The following is an 18,678-nucleotide window of genomic DNA, read 5'->3' on the forward strand; positions in this document are numbered from 1 at the left end:
TAGATATAAGAAATAAATAAGTAATTAATTATAAATAAAAAATAGAATTAACTCAAATGAAAAACTATTTTATTATTATAAATTTTATTAGACTATTTGTTAATTAATTACTTTCAATTATTTCAATTATTGCATATTTTAATAATATGATATTGTAAAAAAAAAAAAATTATAATATATTGGATATATAAACAATTCAAAAATAATAAAATAAGAAATTTATAATCTTAGAATTTAGATAAAAAAAAAACTTATTTAATTTAAATCATATGAATAAGACTAAAAAGAAATATATTTTATTTCAAATAATATTAAAAAAAGTATTTCAAAAATTAAAAGACTAAAAACTATACTTATTATTGGATTGAAAAGTTTAATATTTGTAATTAAGAACTGATACTCATTTTATTTTTGTATTACTACTTTGATTACGTTTGGTTATGGAGATATTTATCCTGTCAATTTCTAGAAAAAATATTTATGATATTTCTAACTAAAATTTAGTATGGCTTATTGAGTTAATTAGATCGGACAATATATTCACAGAAATGAATATTAAAGAAAAATAATTCAAATAAAAGAGCATATGATGTTTAAGCTTATATTAAATATAAAAATATTTCAAAAGATAAATAATTTATAGTATTTAAATGAATAAATTGATGAAACACTTATTAAAGTTTTTTATAAATAAAAAGTTAAAGTATATTTATAAAGATTAACAAATATTAAAAGGGTGTTCTTAAGTACTTAGTAAAGATTTTTTAAGAGAATATTTTATAAAAAATATATTAAACTTAAAAAAATTCTTAAAATTAATTTTAATACATATTTTTATATACTTATTAAGTTTTAAATTAAAGAAAAAAAAATTCGGGCTTTCGTTAAAAATAATCTATAATGAATAAATATATACAAATTATATATAATAAAAAGACGAATAATCTAATATTTTTATTAAAATAATTAATATAAAAAATTACTTTTATAAATAAATGTAATTATAATAATAATACATAAACAAAAAGAATAAATAAATAATTTTCGCTTATTTTTTACATCAATACCTTCTAATCTTTCTGTAAGAAGTAGAGCAGTAAAAAAAGTGACATATATAAATAAAAATAGATTTTGAATACTTTAAAATAATTTAATATTATTTATATAGAAAAAAGAAAAAAGAAAAAAATAATATTTTAAATGAAATCGTAAAAAAATTAATTTTAATGACAAAAGATTTAAAAAAAAATACAATTGCTATTTAAATAACGGACATGATTTAGATAAAATATTTTTTGTGTATTTTACATTGAACAAATAAATATTTATTAAAAAAAGAATATTATAAAATGGTATTTTCATAAGAATATTAAACATAAGAAGAAGATACTTAAAAATTAAAAAAAAAAAGTAGATTTTAATAAAGCAGCTAAGAAATATATTAGATGAAATTAAAAAATCTTATAAAAATTTAATAAATAATAAATTATATATGATGTTAACTTTGATTATTAATCAATAAACTAAATGCAAAGATAATAAAAATAGTTTATATATTAAAAATAATAAAAATATTTTGGAAAAACTAAATTTGAGTATGATAAACCAAAATAATATATAAATTATTAACCTAAAAATACTTTTCTAATATAGTTGATAGGAATTTACAAAAAATAAAAATATAATGATTTATTCTAATTAAATAAAATGTGAATAATAATTAATAAATAAAATATTAATTTATATAGAAATTTTAATAGCTAGAAAAAATTCAAGACTTTTAAATTAAATTTAAGAAAATAATAATAAAAAAAAAAAAATAATTAAAAATATATTTATTTAAATTATAATTATTAATATATTATTTATTATGAAAATTCAAAAATGTTTTAATGTTAAATTATCAAAAAAAAATTTATATTTAGAAATAATCAATTTAATAAAAATTAGATTTATTCATTTAATTTATTTAAATTAAATTATTATTATTATTATTATTATTATTATTATTATTATTATTATTTGTTTTATTATAATTTTTATTTTTTTTATTTTTTTTATTAGAATTATTTTTTTTAATTTTATTATTATCCTAACAAAAATTAATTTTATTTAAGATTTTATTACAATATATTATTTCTTTACTATTTTATTGATGAAATATTACTTGCATTAAACTTTTCTTTTTTAATATCTTCAAAATCTTCAGTTGCAAAAGAATTCTAATTTTAATTAGCATAACTTATTTCATTTTTTGAAATAGTATTACTCTAATTTAACTAATTATTATTATTATTATTTAGTTATTAATTATAGAGTTTAATATCAGTTATATTATTTATTTATTATTTTTTTATTAGATTTATTAGGGTTATCCGATTTTCATCTAATTTATAATGTTTTCTATAAGTTATTACGAATTTATTTCGTTGTTCTTTTAATTTTAATATTAATCAATTTTTTAATTTCTATTATCAATCGTAATATTTTAAAACTTATTTTTTAAATTAGTATTTTAATAATCTTATTTTTTATTATTTTCTTTTTATTTTTAATATATTTAATTCTTATTTTTATTACAATTTATAGATTTTTATTAATTTTATATTTACAATTGATATTATAATTATTAAATTTGTTATTATATTTATTAATATTATAATTATTATTATTAATCATTTACTTAATAATTACTATTATTTATTTTTTAATTATGAAAACTCTATTTTTCTATAAATTTATTTTATAAACTATTTTCAAAATTATATTATTAAAAGCTTTTATTAACTTAATATTAAGAAATTTATGATAATTTATTAATTATCTTATTTCTATTATCCATATCCTATTAAATAATCTTAATAGCTTAATTTAAATACTTATTATTTTGAATAAGAATTTCATTCGTGCTCTTAAGTTATTAAATTTCATAAATATATTCTGAAAATGCTTATGATTTCAAATTTTCTAGTTATTTTTTTTAATTTTCAATTGTTTTTTATAAAATATTTTCAATTTATTAATATTAAATTTTATTTTATTAATTTTCATATTCAATGCATTAATATTATTATTTTTATAATTCTAATTCATTTTAATATTACTTTATTTGTTATTCTTATATTTAATTTCTTTATTCTAGTTATAATATTTATTTTTTATAAAACTCTTCTTTTTCAATAAATTATTTTATTGATTTTATAAGAATTTTTTTTAATTCATCATTTTCATATAAGAATTCATCTATATTTTTTAATAATTATATATTTATTTATTTACTTAATATTTTTACTTTTTTATATATTAGATACATTTAAACTTTCTTGCTTTTATCTAAAATCTTAATTAATAATATCCTATTTATTGTGATATTTTATTTAATCATCATTTTCCTTATAATTTTGATAATTTTTATTTTCATTTTTTGTATTTTTTATTTAAATTTACTTTTACTTTTTTTTGTATAGATTAATTTAAATATTTCTTCTCTGTTTAACATTTTCGTAATTTTTCTATATTTTATAGATCTTCTAATATTTACATTCCTTTACCCTTATCTTAATTTATTTATTATTATTATATTTAAATGCTTTTATTTTATCCTTAAATTTACTTTTTAAATATTTCTTTATTAACTTCATAATATTCTTAATGTAATTTAACTTGATTTTTTTACTATTAATTTATTTATTTATTACTTATTTCATTATTTAAGTTTATATTATTTTATTATTCTAAAATATAAAATTAATGGTTTTATAATGATAAATTTTTTCTTTTACTATTAACGATAATTAAATCTTAATTTTAATGATGTTACTTTTCAAATAATTAGCTTTATATTTAACAATTAAAGTCTTTTTATTTTGAATTTTTTTAAGTTAGATAATTATAATTCTTTATTTCATCTAAAGTTTATAATTAATTTTATTATTAATTAGAATAAAAATTATTAATTTTTTAATTAGAACCTAAAACGTTTAAATTTAATTACTTTTATTAATTCTAAGTATTTTATTAATTATTATTATTATTTGTATATATTTGATCTTAAATATTATTGTTTTCTTAATTTTAATAATTACTTTAGTTTTCATTTAAGTTTTCTTGTATCTAATTTTTGCTTATATTTAATAATTGTTCTTTAAAAATAATATTTTATTAATTCTTTTCGTTTAAACTATTGTTATCTTATATTTAATGCATATATTGCACATTTTCATTGTTATTTTATAAAACATCATAATCATTACTTATATTTTCTCTTTAAATAATTTATTTATTTTAAAAATTATTATTTTCATATACAATTTAATTATTTTTAATATAAATAGGCTCTAATTAATTATTTTTATTTAAATTATTGATTTATTTATTTAATATTTCTAAATTTTCAATTTTATTGCAAATATTTTATTATTTTTAATCTATTTCTTCTTTTTCTTCATCTACTTTTTTTTCAACTATTTTTTATGTTTATTATTTTTCTTCTTATTATTTATTTTCGTTTTATTATCCATATTCTTCTTATTAATCATAATCTTCAAATTCATATTCATATTCTATTTCTGATTCATCCTATAATTATTAGCTTTGACCTTAATTTTAGTATAATTATTATGCATTTATAATTTCTTCAATTTACTACCTCATTAAATCTAAAAATTAATCTTTTTCAATTTTATATTCATTAGTTTATAGTTATTATTAATTTAAAATATTATTTTAAGCATTCTACTATATTTAACATAATATTTGGTCTTTTTAATATGATTTTTGAATATTTTATAATGTATTTTCCTTCTAACTTAATTATTAATTTTATTTTATTTAATTTTCTAGTTGATTTATTTATTTCTATTAATTTAAAATATTATTTTAATTTTCAGTTTAAAAATCTTAAGTTTTTAAATCACTTTCTAATTATTATTCATTATTTAATTATTATAGTTGTATATCAATTTTGTTTTTATTTTATTATTGATTTGATACTTATTTTGATATTTAATTATCTTATTCCTATTAATTATTTTAAAAGTCATTAAATTTTTCTAATATATTATTATTATTATTATTCAAATTATTTTAATTACCTATCATATAATTTTAAATATTTATATTTTGTTCATTACATTAAAATACTGGAGGAGAAAATTAATTTTATAATTTCTAATTGTTTTATTAAAAATCATTTTTTTATATAACATTATTATTTTACTATTAATTTTCAATATTATGTTTTTAAATATATTAAGCGAAATATTAAGATGTAAAATTATTATTTTAAAGATTTACAAATTCATCAGTCGAAATATTTCCTTAAATTAAAGCTTATCTGATATTTGAATTGTTTTATCCTTATAAATTAATTTTTAAATAATTCACTTTTTCACGGAATCCTTTAGTTTAAGGATTTTAATATAATTTTAAAATAGATTAAATTAGCTAATAGGATATTTATTCAATTTTTTCTTAGTTTATTTCTTTTTCTTCTTTTAAACTTTCTATAAAAACATTTTATAAGTATTCAATTATTTTAATGTCATCATAGTTCATTTCTTTGTCCATTTTTTATAATTTTAAAAATATATTTATTTTTATATTTTTCTATTTTGTTAATTTAATGAATTTAATTCATATACTAATTATTTATTTTGAAATTAAATTATTTTGAAAAATTAAAACTTAATATATATAAAATATTTTTATAATAATTAATTTAATATTCATAAATATTTAACTTTATATAAAGGTTTAATTTAAGTAATATAAATAAATTAAAAAAATACATAATAATAAAAAATTTATTAAATAATTCTAAAGTATAATAAATTATATAAATGAAATAATAAAAAGAATTTTTTTTATTAAAAAAAAAAATTAATAATTTATATATTTATTTGACTTTAAAGTATAAAAATATAATATTGATATTAAAATTTATAATATTAAATCTATAATTTTAAAAAATATACTTAATTAAAAAAAATGAACTAAATTAATAATTCAAACATCTTTTAAAAAATACTTGAATAATTAAATAAAAAGGATGAAACTTGTTTACATGAATGTAGTTGCATTAAAAATATTTTAAAATAATCAATAAAATCATATTTAATAGGTATTGTCATATAAATAGTACCAAAAATATTATAAATAATATAATCAATAAAAAAAAAAATTCTATGAAAATATTTAAAATAATATTTTAAAAAAATAATTTTTAATTTGGAATATTTATTGGTTCTTATACATTTTTTATGAAATCACTGTTTTATATTTTCAAAAATATTAAAATGAATTACAATTATAATTCATTTTTGAGTGGATTTATAGCTGCTCTTATAAGCGGATAGTTTTTAAATAAGTCTAATAGAACAATTATATTTTTATATTTACTTACTAGAGCTATTGATATTTCTTATTAAAGTCTTATTTAAAGAAAATACATTAAAAAATTTAAATACGATTATGTTTTGCTCTTATGCTGTTAATTATTTAATATTGGGTATTAATTTTCACATGAACCTGGAAACATGCCTAAAACTTTAGTTAAATTTTTTGTTTAAATGGCTAGAGAACATGAAAATGATTAAATATTGCATAAAATTTGGGTTTGGAAAACCAATAAGCATTTAGAATAGTTTGGGATTGAACCATACGATCCTTAAAAAATTATGTATGAAAAGTTTTTAAAAAATAAAAATTGAAGCTATTTACTTAAAATATTTTATAGATTTAATAATATAAAATATTTATTATTTAAAAAAAAATATTAATTATAAAAAATGTAAAAAATTATAATAATAATAAAGCTTATTATTAAAAATATAATTGGTTAATTTTCTTTTTTTTAATATAATTAATTATTATATATAAGATAAAATAAATAATAATAAAAAATAAATAAGTATATTATTCAAACAAATATTTAAATAATAATTGTTTATTTTAAATTACAAATACTTATTTTATTATTTTAAAGAAAAAATTATATTAAATATAAAAAAATAAATACAATTTATTGTAATTTTCTTATAATTTAATTTCTTATATAAATTAAAAATATTAATTTGCAAAAATAAAATGTTTTAACATCATATATTTAAATAAAAAATTGTTAAAATTAAATAATTAGAATATCTAAAAATAGAAAATTTAGTTTAAAAAAGAACATAATTTGTTTGTTAATTAATATTATATAAATAAAGTTAAAAATTAAAAAAATATTAAAATTAACAAAATTTTATTTTTAAAAACATAATAATAATAAAAAATATTAGAAAAAAAAAAAAAAAATTAATTTAATTAGTTCTTATATTAAATATAAAATTTTTATTTATTTTTCAAAATAAATAATTTGTATTATTTTAAAATTTTTAATTAGTTTTATATCTAATAATTTTGTTAATTTCTTATTTAATTTTTTTTTTAATATATTGATTTTTTAAAAAATTATTTATTTTAATTAATTTTTTATTTATAAAATAATATTTTTTTTTAAATATATAAAATTTCATTAAATAAAATTATATAAATTTAATTAATAAATACATTTTGAATTTATTACATTGCAAAATATATTTATGAAAAAGTACATGATTTTTTAATCAAAATATAAGTGAAGTTATTTAATTAAAAAATAAATATTATTTTTAAAACAAAAAATTCTAATAATATTAAAATAATTTTTAATGTAAATAAATATAGTATAAAAAATTTTCAAAACAATCAAAATTATAATAAAACAATGCATAAAATAATAACATGTGAAACATAAAAAAATATTGAAAAAAAATATATTACCTTTTCCAATACATTTTCCAGTCCACGGACAATGATGATCAAATCCATCAATACATATATCACAATCACTACAGTGATAAGTATTATTTTTTTTCTATATATTACATATACAACAATATATATTAAATGGCAATTTTTTATATTAATTTATTTATTCTTATGTTGGACATTAAGAAGCACTAGCAATTCCTGGATTTATTAAAGCTGTTAAAAGATAAAAAATATCTATATAAAATATACAATAAGTGTGACTATAAAACATATTTGACCTTTATAATATGCATATTAAAATATTAAATAATATGAAACTATAACAAAAACTAACCACGTAAATATAAACATTATAACTTTAATATTATAATAAATATATATATATATATATATATATATATATATTATATATATATATATATATTTATATAAATAATACAATCTGGACCTAATGTAAATAATGGCTAATTACTAATATATATAAAACCAATTGTTTTTCCCATATGTCTTTTAAATTTATTTTACTATATTTATTAAAGAGATAATGTTTATTAATCAGTTGTAATACTATCTTCTATATTATTATAATTATTATTAATTACTTTTACTATTTAAATATCTTTTAATTATTCATTATCATCAAAATTTTATTAATATTTTAAAGACATTTTTTTGAAAAAAAATTATCTTTTTTTTATAAATTTAAAAATAAAAATTATTATTTTTAAGATAAATTAAAAAAAAAATAAGCAAGAAATAATAAAATAAAGATGTTATTTTTTAATATAATTTTATAATAATTTAAAAAAATATAAATTCTAATTCTAATTTATAAATTATTATGAAAATGTTATTAAAATAATTAAAAAATTAAAACAAAAAATTTATTTATTATAATATAAAAATCATCAATAATTTAAAAATAACAATTTATTAATAATATCTCAAAATTTATAAAAACTCTCAAAAAAAAATAGCTAATTATTGTAACTTAAAAAAATATATATTAAATAAAATAATTAAAGTTAAATATATATAAAAATACAAAAAAATAATATAATAGATGATTACTAATATAAAAATCAAACTCTCATTTCTGTTGTCCCTGTATTTTTAGGTAATTTTTTTTTATCTCCTAGAATATCTTTTTCTTTATACAAATGAGGAGCAATATCCAGAAGCCATTCTCCTTTAATTTCACATACATTTCTAACATATTCTTTTGATGTAAATACTAACTCATGATAAACAATCCATTCAGGGTTTTCTTCAAATAATAAAGAACTAGGATGAATTTGTATAGTATGACCATTTTTTAACGTTTTATAAACTCCATTAAAGTTACACTTAGCTGCATTATAAAAGAATCCACTTGCTATACACTTACAGATGTTAGTATTCATTTCATCTTCATAAATGCTTAAATTTTCATCTGAAACATCCATTTCAACTCTTTCACATAATCCAATAAGTTATTCACGAATATCTCTTGCTCTTTTCATAGATCTAAATTATATGAAATTTTCAAAGCACCATTATTACGAAAAAGAAGTATCTTACCATTGATTAAAACAATTAAGTAGTGCTAGATGATCACCTCCAGGTCTATAGAAGCTTTTTTTGCAATTATCAGCATGAATTTTTTTCTCTTTATCAGCTGGTCTATAAAAGATAGTATTTCCAACTGATAACATAGCACAAATAGTAATAATTTAATCAATACATTTATAATGTTCTGCCTAAACTAACATTTTACTCAAAAGAGGATCCAGAGGAAATTCAGCCATTCTCCTTCCTAATTTAGTAAGATCTCCTTCATCATTAAGAGCCCCTAAAGCATATAATTATTCTAAAGATTTCATTATCATTTCTGCTGGAGGAGGATCCATGAAATCAAAATTGACCAAGTTGTTAATTCCCATACTTTTAAGCATTAAAATTACACTACCTAAATTTGTCCTTTATATTTCTGGAATTCCGTTTTCATCCAATTCATTTAAAAAACTCCATTTAGTATACATTCTAAAACATTTCCCTGCAGCAACCCTACCAGCTCTTCCTGCTCTTTAATCTGCAGAAGCTTTTGATATTGGAGTTACTATCAACGATTCCATTCCTGTTCGTGGATTGTATGATGTTTATTTTGCAAAACCTGTATCTATTACATATATTATATTGTCTATTGTTACTGATGTTTCTGCTATGTTTGTTGATAAAACTACTTTTCGAGAACCTTAAGGAGTCTTTTCGAATATTTTTGCCTACATATCAGAAGGAAGAGATGAATAAATTGGACAAATAATTAATTCTCCAATTTTATTTCCTAGCCCTCTTTTTCGATTCATGAGCATTTCTTCCGCAGTTTCAATTTCTTCTTGTCCTGTGAAAAATACAAGGATATCTCCAGCTGATTAAGTAACATGAATTTATAAAACAGTAACAATAGCAGCTTAAATATAATCAGATTCAGGCTATTTAGTATAATAAATATCTACTTAAAATCTTCTTCCTGGAATTTTAATAATAGGAGCATTATCAAAATATTCAGAAAATTTCTTAGCATCTAATGTTGCAGAAGAAATAATTAATTTAAAATCATCCCTTGCCCTTGTTAAATCTTTTACCAAAGCAAATAAAATATCTGTATGTAAAGTACGTTCATGTGCCTCGTCAATAATCATTACAGAATAAGTCTTCAAGTCTGGCTCCATCATAAACTCTCTTAAAAGCATACCATCAGTCATATATTTTATTATAGTTTTTTCACTTGTACAATCTTCAAAACGAATCGAATATCCTACATCGTTTCCTAATTTTGTTCCCATTTCTTATGATACCCTTGAAGCTACAGACATTGCAGCTACTCTACGGGGTTAAGTGCAACCTATTTTACCTTAGAATGAATAACATAACTTCATGTAGATATTAAGGAACTTAAGTTGTTTTACCAGACCCAGTTTCGCCTACCATAATTATTATTTTGTTTTCGCGAATTAATTTCAAAAGTTCTTCTTTGTATTTGTATATTGGTAATTATTCTCTCACTAATTGCATTTCTGATTTATTTTTATCCATTAACTATTTTTATTTTATACTTTCATCCTCTTAAGATGAGTCTTTATCTGAAGAAGAGGAAGATTTGGTTTATTTTTTCTTATTTTTATTTGCTTCTATTTATACTTCTTTAATAATATCATTTTTAATAAAATCAATTTAATTCTAAATTAATAATTCATAATTTTTTTTATATTATTATTCCAATTTTAATTAAGTATTTTTAGAAATTATTTTTTTGGATTATTCTTCTTCCCATTTATCCTTTTCATTTGGTTCATATCTTACATCTTTATATTTTTAATGAAGAACTTCTTAAGCTTTCTTTTAATCTTTTTTTCCTTCCACATCTTCAAACAGCTAAGGCATTTCAAACATTTCGGCTTCTTATTTATTTAAATTAAAGGCTTAAACAGATTCATAGATTTATTTTTTTTATTAATAAATTTTTATTTCTTATTCAGTTACTTAATAATTCTTTATCATAAATTCTTCATTTTCTAATTCTCTCCTCATTTTTTCTAATTATTTTCCTTCTCGATCTTCTAAATATATTTGTCTTGCTTTTTACTTTAGTTAAGGTATTAATTCTTCCTTTTCTTCCATTGATAAGTTAAATCCTATTTATTTTTAAGCTCCCCCTTTCATAAACTATTATTTTTTTAAATCCTTTTCTTTTATTTTTCTATCTATTTCATTTCTTTCTTCTAAATCTTTTCTTTTGTCAATTTCTTTCTTCTTTTCTTCATTTTCTTTTATATTTTTTGGTTCTTCTATTTTAATTTTTTTCTACGTTTCAGGCTCCTCTTTGTCTTTTGGATCTTCAACTATTTAATAATTTATATTTTTTATATATTTATGTTGCTTTTCTTCTCTCTTCTATTATATATTTGTTTGGTTGCTGACTAGTTTACGTATTTGCCTGTAATTTTTAATATAATTAATCTATAAATGATTTTGCGCTTTATTATTCTGTTGGAAAATCAATCGCCTATAAACTTTCAACTAGTTTTTCTTTTGACTTTGATTGTAATGCAGCTACTTTTATATAATCAACTGTTGTTTTATCTGAAAAACCTATAATAGTATGCAAAGTGTCATTAATATAATTATCTATATTTTACATTTTTTCGAAATAAAAACAATATTTTATATATTTATTTTTTTAGAAAATATTTATTAAAAGAAATAAATATAAATATTTAATTATTTTTTTTATAAATATAAAATCAATATTTACTATTTATATTTATATTATAAAAAATCTATATAATAAAAATATTAATTATTCTTATTAATAGTTTTTTTTATTAAATCTTTTTACATTATTTTTAATTTTATAAAATTTTAAATTAAATAATTATAAAGTATTAAAATAAAAAATATATGAAATTAAATATAAGTAACTATTAAAAAATTTTTAAAAAAGATGATAATTAATTGATTTCAATTGAAAAAAAATAGCTTATATCAATAAATAATTTAGAATAATTTTTAGATATTACATAAATTTAAAGATTAAATCTATCCCGTAATAATTTGCAAGAAATAGAGCCTATATTTTTAAAAATGCCTTTTTTGAAATAATTAGACTTATCTTTTAACCACATCAAGTTTATTTCATATTTATAAAATTGTACATAATTAGAAATATTAAACTTATCAACAAACAGGTTAATAAAAGTAGATAAGCTTAAATAATGCAAAAGCTTAAAAGTTTTAGTAATTTTTCAAAAATTTAAAAATATATATTAATAAAAATTAAGGATTTAAGTTTAAATTATATAGAAGAAATAGAAAATTTAGAGTTACCATAATTAGAATAATTATATTTGTAAGGAAATAAAATAGATTTACTACCTTTGTTTAAAAATGTTCCAAGGCTAAGAATTTTAGATATATCAAATAATGAAATAAAAGATTTAAATGCCTTATTAATAGATAAATCTTTAAATTATTTAGAAAGTATAAATTGTTCTTATAATTAACTTCCAGCCTAATACTTGGAAGACTTGTGCCTTATTATTTAAAGTATGCCAAATTTACTTTAGTTATAATGTACTGGTAATGAAATTACTTTGAATAATATTTATAAGTCAGCCATTTTGACAGCTAAAAGCTAAAAAAATTAGATGGATTAGAAATATCAGATAATATGTTGGATTAAATATAAGTAAAAATAAAATTTATATAATTTTTTTATAATCCAAATAAAAAAAAAAAAGAATCTTAAAAAAACAAAAAATTTCGAAAAAGCAGCTGAAGATACAAATAAAGATTTCCTATAAAGGCTAAAACAAGAAAACGAAGCAAAATTATCAGTTAAGAAATTACTTAAGGATCAAATTGATCTTGTAGAAGAAATATTTTAAAAATACTAAGCAAAAACATAAAAAGAATAATTAGATTTCCTGGAGTGTATAGCAATTATTGAAAAAAGATTTAGATAGGGAAATAAACTAAATTTAGATGATGATGTTATTAATTTATGGAAGTTAAGGATTAAATAGAATGATGAAAATTTAAAGAATAAAGCTTAATTGGCTAAATAAATTGAAGATAATTAACGATAATTACTCTTACAAAAAGAAATTGATGGTTTAACTTTAAGAGTTTTTTATTTTATTATTTTTTATTTGATTAATTTTAAAATAGTAAAAACTATATAAAATTGCTTTGGAAGATCCTGATTTATGGAGAGATTTAAAAACTAAAGAAATACAATAAATATACAAGGAAGAAAAAGAAAAATAATTAAATAATATAAATCAAATTAATGATAAAAGTATGGTAAATTACACTCAATATTAATAAGATTAAGTTCAAAGCATACAAAATAATTTAAAAAATCATATTTAAATGATTAATGATTATAGTAATTATGATAATTCAAATAATTAAAATCTTATTCAAAATAATAATTATATTTCTAATTTGAATATAAAAGATTCTAATATTATTTAAAAAAGTATTCTGAAACCTTATTAATTATAGGATTAAGAATAAAATAAATTATAAGATTAAGAATAAGAATAAATAATGCTTATAAATTAGAAAAGATTTATGATAGTAACGATAGCAACATAAAAAAATAAAAACAAAATATAATTTTTAACATTAAAAACTTTTAAAAATTATATTTCATTCCTAAAAAATAAAAATTTATACAAATAAATATATATTTAAGAATTTAAATATATTTACTTAATATATTTTAAAAAATAAATAATTATAAAAATATATATATATATATATATATATATATCACTATTAATTTTGTCAATTATTTAAATAATTTAAATTAAATTTTTAAAGAAAAAAAAATATTAATAAAAATAAAAAATGGATAAACATAAACCATTAGGACATTAATTTGCTAAAAAAGATGTAAATTTAACTAAATATAATATTAATATAGTTAAAAATAATAGTTATTATAAACAAAACCAAAAATAACGAACAAATATACAAATGTTAAAAAAACTATTAATAGCGGAGTTACTGTCAGAGATGTAGATGTTAAAAGTAAAATTAAATAACAATAGCAAGATTATTAATTTAAATATATTTTATTAAAAGGCGATAGATTTATAGCTAAAAAGAAAAGCGAAAATTTCGGTAGAATTAAACCTTCATTTTTATCTGAATTGCTTTAACAAGACAAAAATACAGAAAGTGTATATGAATTAGTAGATAATAATTCTAAATAAAACTATGAAAATGATAATTAAAGTATAACTTCTATATATAATGCGGAATAAAATGTAGATTTAAATGTAAAAAATAAATTAAAAAAAAATATTATAAATAATAAAATAGAAAATCAAAAAAAAAAATATAAAATAAATGAATATAATATATATTTTTATTTAAATTAAATAATTAGAAATTATAAAAAATTATATAAAAATAAATAATAATATATGTATATATATAATAAATAATTATATAATATATATATATATATATATATATATTTATATACATATATTAATACAAATTTCAATATTTAAAATAAAGAATTAATAGCCTGATTTTTTAATTTTAGATATTCGTGATATTTGTGAATATGAAAAATATAAAATAAAAGAATCATTGCCATATCCTCTTATTATGATTAAATAAGATAAATAAATTCCTTAACTACATAAATATGTAATTTTTTTTTTGTTATTTTACTTAAATAATAATAGAAAAATGCTTATAATAAACATATAATTTTGTATGGAATAGACGAGAAATAAGGAATCTTGGCTGGATAACTATTTTTCGAAAAAGGATTTGATAATATTTATATTTTAACTAAAGGTATTGAAAATTTTGCATAAGAGTTTCCTAATTTGATTGAAGGAAATATCCCAGAAAGCATCAAAACTACTAATATTTAAAAAGAAAAGAAATATGTTTAAGATAAAAATGGTAAAGATGCATAAAGTTTAATGAATAATACAAACAATATGAGCCAAATTAAAACATTAACTTCAAATAATTCTGTTATTAGTTAAAGAACTAATTAAACTCTATCAATTAATTAAAAAAAACAAAAAGAAAATTAAGTCAATTGAAAAAAATATTTAAAATTTAAATTATTATAAAATAAAAATAGTAAAAATAAATAAATTTTAATATTTTTAAAAGAAATTTAATTATTTTTTACTTATATTAATTTTTTAAAAAAAGAAAAAAATTTAAACTTATTTTAACTTTTTTATAAAATTAAATATTAAAAAAAAAAAAACAACATTTAAATATATACATTATATTCTATAAAAAATATATTTTCATAAACTTTATTTTAATTATTTTTTTATAAAATAATAATTTTAGAAATCTTAATAAAAAATAATAATAAAAAAAATTTAATATTAGTATAATATTAATTCATTCTTACTTATTTAAGTAAATTTTGCTATTTATATCTGTACTTTGACATCTATTAATTTTTTAAAATTATTTTAAAAATTAATTTACTTTTATATGTGTATATTCTGTATTTAAGTTTCTTTAGATTTTTTTTATTTTATTTTTACATTATAACTAGTCTAATCAATATAGTTTTGAAATTTTGTTTAAGTTTAATTTTAATTCCTTTATTTATTTTTATTAAAAATAGTCTGGCTTTAGATAGTTTTAATAAAAGCTTATTATTATATTTATTTAAGAATTGATTTTTATTAATTTTAATATAAAGACATAGTTTTTTTATTACTACTACTTTTATTTTCTTATTTATTTTTTTATCTATTTGTATTCCCTTATTTATTATGTGGATATGTATTAAGGTGAATAAAATTCTATTTTTTTTTTTGAGTATCAGTTGAAAGTTCTTGCCTATTCATATTATTATTAATATTTTCTATTTAATTAGTATGTAGTTCACTAGTACTTCTTTTAGTACGTGTCTAATAATATTTATGTGAATTATTGCTTTATTGTTAAATTTAGTTTTGTTTTTTATTCGTGCTATTATTTGAATCTACTAAATGTTATTTTAAAAAATTTATCTTATTTTATAGTAATTTTTTTATTATATTATTATTAGACTTTTTTTGTTTTTTATTAAAAATAATATATTTTTTTTTACTTTTATTTATTAAATTAAATCTTAGTTTTTTAATTGTATTTATTCTAAACTTTATTATGTTTAATCTAATTTTTCTTAACAATTTTCTAAATATAATTTCAACTATTACTCTACTCTTATATGTTATCTGCATTCAGCTTCTACGATTTATAACATTTTTTCATATTTGTTAATGATTTCTTCTTTTTCTTAATAAAAAAAGTTGGAATTAGTTTACTAATATTGCATCTTCGATTTTATTAAGTAATTTATTATCTATTTTATGTATTAGCATAAATATTATTCTTCAATAATTTATATTTCTTCTATTTATTCATCTAATGGAATTACTTTATAAAGATCTTAAAACGATTTCTATGTTTTTTTTAAATTTTTTATTATTGTTATTTTAATATTTACAGAATCTATTTTTTTTAACAATAGATAAAAATGTCCGAAATAAAACTTTTGGTTTGCTAACTTTTGCTAAAATTTTTATTTTTTTCATTTAATTATAAATTTATTGAATTGTTTATACTACTTTAATTGATTATATCCAACATTTTTTAATAATTTTTAATTATTCTTTAATAAAGATAATGTGAATATTTTTTTTTTTACTGTTTAAATATTTTTTTTTATATAAATTAATTTAATATTGGAGTAAATATAATATTTATATATTTATTTTTAATTAAACAAAATAAATATAATTAATAATCATTATAATATCAAATGCAAATTAATTTTAAGTAATGTATATAAATTATAACTCTTGATCTTTTTGATTAATTATAAAATCAATTTGAAACATATTATTTAAAATATTTTAACTTTAATCAAAAAAAAATATAAATGAAATAAAAATCCATAAATAGTAATAATCATAACTTATTATTTAATTCTGATATTTTTTTGTATTATTATGTTTTTTTTGTTTGTTTAACTTAAATAATAAAAACATAAAATAGGTTAGAAAAAGTGGAAAATTGCATTTTTGTTTTGTTTTGTTATTGGATTGAGTTTAATAAAAAAATATTACGGAAAAAAAGAAAAAAAGATTATTTATTTAGACCATTTAATATATAAATTTTTTATCTTTTAATGAATAAGTAATATGTTTGTCTGTTTTCATTGTTATTAGCAGTAAATTTCAATAAAATTATCGGTTAAAGCAAACAAAATTTTCAAATCATTACTAAGGAAAATCTTCTTTATGTTTTCCTGAGAAGTAATTTTTATTTTTTCTATTTCTTTATAAAAATTATATCTTAAATCATATTCTTATATTTCCTTTATATCATAACAAAAAATATAATTGCTTCTTTTTCCTTGTGTATAAAAAATAAATAAACAAACATTATAAAAGAATAAAATAATATTTGTGTTTTACCGATAAACAAAAGTCCTTTTTATTAATCAATATATAAAATTTGATTATAATTAGATATTTTTTCACCGATATCAATGTCAAGTATAGGAAAAAAGTTTAAATTTTTCTGAAAAAAAATAATTTATAAATACATATATATATATATAATTATTTAATATACTCTTTAAACATCTACATCAAACTTTCTCATTTTATGTTTATTATTAGCAGTTTTAATAAATATTCCCATATTAATATAGCCTTAGCTAGTTAAATACAATATAAATTTTCCATAAAAAAGACATTAAATAACTTAAACTGTATGTTCAATATCCTCTTATGCTAAAATCTAAATATTATACAAAGATTTTTCTATCTTTATGCAACTAATTTTATTTTTCTACTTTACATAATTTAATAAAAAATTTAAATAAATAAATAAAACCGTTTAATCTTAATCCATCATCATAGTTTTGATTTAATTAGTTATTTGCCAAACTTATAATGAACCATCGCCACATGAAGATAATATATGAGTTTCCTCTAAATCAATAAATATAGAATTATATTATGACATAGGAGAAGTAGAAATAAAGTCTTTAAATTAAACCAACTTTTACATTAGTTAAATATTTGAAATATATATGCAACCATCTTTTCCACATGATAATACTATATTTCTTTTTTAATTAATAAATTAATATATAAATTTATTCATTATTTTACCTATATCTTTAAAATATTTTAATATCGAATATTATATCTCCATGTACTTAAAAGTTTATTATATGCTATTTTTTACATTAAATAAAATGTAAAAATCCGCTTGAACCTCCTGTTATCACTCCTAAATATTCTATATATATATATAAAAAAAAGAAAATTATTAATT

At 15.8% G+C, this 18,678-nt stretch overlaps 5 protein-coding genes across 5 annotated transcripts, besides 26 other annotated features; 2 read left to right on the forward strand and 3 right to left on the reverse strand. All coding sequences in view use genetic code 6, as the record gives it.

The window, feature by feature from the left end:
- The first annotated feature begins 781 nt into the window (after nucleotides 1-781).
- Nucleotides 782-819: a microsatellite.
- A 977-nt stretch (nucleotides 820-1,796) lies between these two features.
- Nucleotides 1,797-1,830: a microsatellite.
- Nucleotides 1,831-1,956: 126 nt separating this feature from the next.
- On the reverse strand, nucleotides 1,957-5,100 carry IMG5_107620 (hypothetical protein; the record flags this gene model as incomplete). Its single annotated transcript, XM_004034980.1, has 3 exons — nucleotides 1,957-2,166; nucleotides 3,849-4,591; nucleotides 4,809-5,100. The coding sequence occupies 3 exons, from the start codon at nucleotides 5,098-5,100 to the stop codon at nucleotides 1,957-1,959; spliced, it is 1,245 nt and encodes a 414-aa protein (XP_004035028.1).
- Nucleotides 1,979-2,091: a microsatellite.
- Nucleotides 2,523-2,576: a microsatellite.
- Nucleotides 2,523-2,579: a microsatellite.
- Nucleotides 2,640-2,689: a microsatellite.
- Nucleotides 3,984-4,032: a microsatellite.
- Nucleotides 4,484-4,533: a microsatellite.
- Nucleotides 4,486-4,545: a microsatellite.
- An 830-nt stretch (nucleotides 5,101-5,930) lies between the features above and the next one.
- Nucleotides 5,931-5,968: a microsatellite.
- Nucleotides 5,965-6,002: a microsatellite.
- A 195-nt stretch (nucleotides 6,003-6,197) lies between these two features.
- Nucleotides 6,198-6,227: a microsatellite.
- Nucleotides 6,228-6,748: 521 nt separating this feature from the next.
- Nucleotides 6,749-6,789: a microsatellite.
- Nucleotides 6,790-6,875: 86 nt separating this feature from the next.
- Nucleotides 6,876-6,910: a microsatellite.
- Nucleotides 6,911-7,445: 535 nt separating this feature from the next.
- Nucleotides 7,446-7,500: a microsatellite.
- Nucleotides 7,501-7,502: 2 nt separating this feature from the next.
- Nucleotides 7,503-7,551: a microsatellite.
- Nucleotides 7,552-7,792: 241 nt separating this feature from the next.
- IMG5_107630 (hypothetical protein) lies at nucleotides 7,793-8,139 on the forward strand (the record flags this gene model as incomplete). Its single annotated transcript, XM_004034981.1, has 1 exon — nucleotides 7,793-8,139. A coding segment is annotated over one exon (318 nt), but the record flags the coding sequence as incomplete, so codon positions are not given.
- A 19-nt stretch (nucleotides 8,140-8,158) lies between these two features.
- Nucleotides 8,159-8,228: a microsatellite.
- A 244-nt stretch (nucleotides 8,229-8,472) lies between these two features.
- Nucleotides 8,473-8,544: a microsatellite.
- A 335-nt stretch (nucleotides 8,545-8,879) lies between these two features.
- On the reverse strand, nucleotides 8,880-10,715 carry IMG5_107640 (hypothetical protein; the record flags this gene model as incomplete). The annotated part of the gene is made up of 1 exon (XM_004034982.1): nucleotides 8,880-10,715. One exon carries the CDS (start codon nucleotides 10,713-10,715, stop codon nucleotides 8,880-8,882), a length of 1,836 nt encoding a protein of 611 aa, XP_004035030.1.
- Nucleotides 10,716-12,048: 1,333 nt separating this feature from the next.
- Nucleotides 12,049-12,113: a microsatellite.
- A 75-nt stretch (nucleotides 12,114-12,188) lies between these two features.
- Nucleotides 12,189-12,245: a microsatellite.
- A 35-nt stretch (nucleotides 12,246-12,280) lies between these two features.
- IMG5_107650 (hypothetical protein) lies at nucleotides 12,281-15,356 on the forward strand. The gene is made up of 5 exons (XM_004034983.1): nucleotides 12,281-13,463; nucleotides 13,507-14,238; nucleotides 14,283-14,376; nucleotides 14,431-14,627; nucleotides 14,872-15,356. Exons 1-5 carry the CDS (start codon nucleotides 12,552-12,554, stop codon nucleotides 15,193-15,195), a joined length of 2,259 nt encoding a protein of 752 aa, XP_004035031.1. The 5' UTR covers nucleotides 12,281-12,551; the 3' UTR covers nucleotides 15,196-15,356.
- Nucleotides 13,465-13,499: a microsatellite.
- Nucleotides 13,838-13,889: a microsatellite.
- Nucleotides 14,089-14,116: a microsatellite.
- Nucleotides 14,250-14,290: a microsatellite.
- Nucleotides 14,752-14,842: a microsatellite.
- Nucleotides 14,771-14,842: a microsatellite.
- Nucleotides 15,357-17,545: 2,189 nt separating the features above from the next.
- Nucleotides 17,546-18,555, reverse strand: IMG5_107660 (hypothetical protein; the record flags this gene model as incomplete). Its single annotated transcript, XM_004034984.1, has 3 exons — nucleotides 17,546-17,745; nucleotides 17,808-17,913; nucleotides 17,968-18,555. 3 exons carry the CDS (start codon nucleotides 18,553-18,555, stop codon nucleotides 17,546-17,548), a joined length of 894 nt encoding a protein of 297 aa, XP_004035032.1.
- Between the last annotated feature and the right edge of the window lie 123 nt (nucleotides 18,556-18,678).

The sequence above is a fragment of the Ichthyophthirius multifiliis genome (genome assembly GCF_000220395.1).
Source record: "Ichthyophthirius multifiliis unplaced genomic scaffold scaff_1120509250885, whole genome shotgun sequence".
Lineage (NCBI taxonomy): Eukaryota > Ciliophora > Oligohymenophorea > Hymenostomatida > Ichthyophthirius > Ichthyophthirius multifiliis.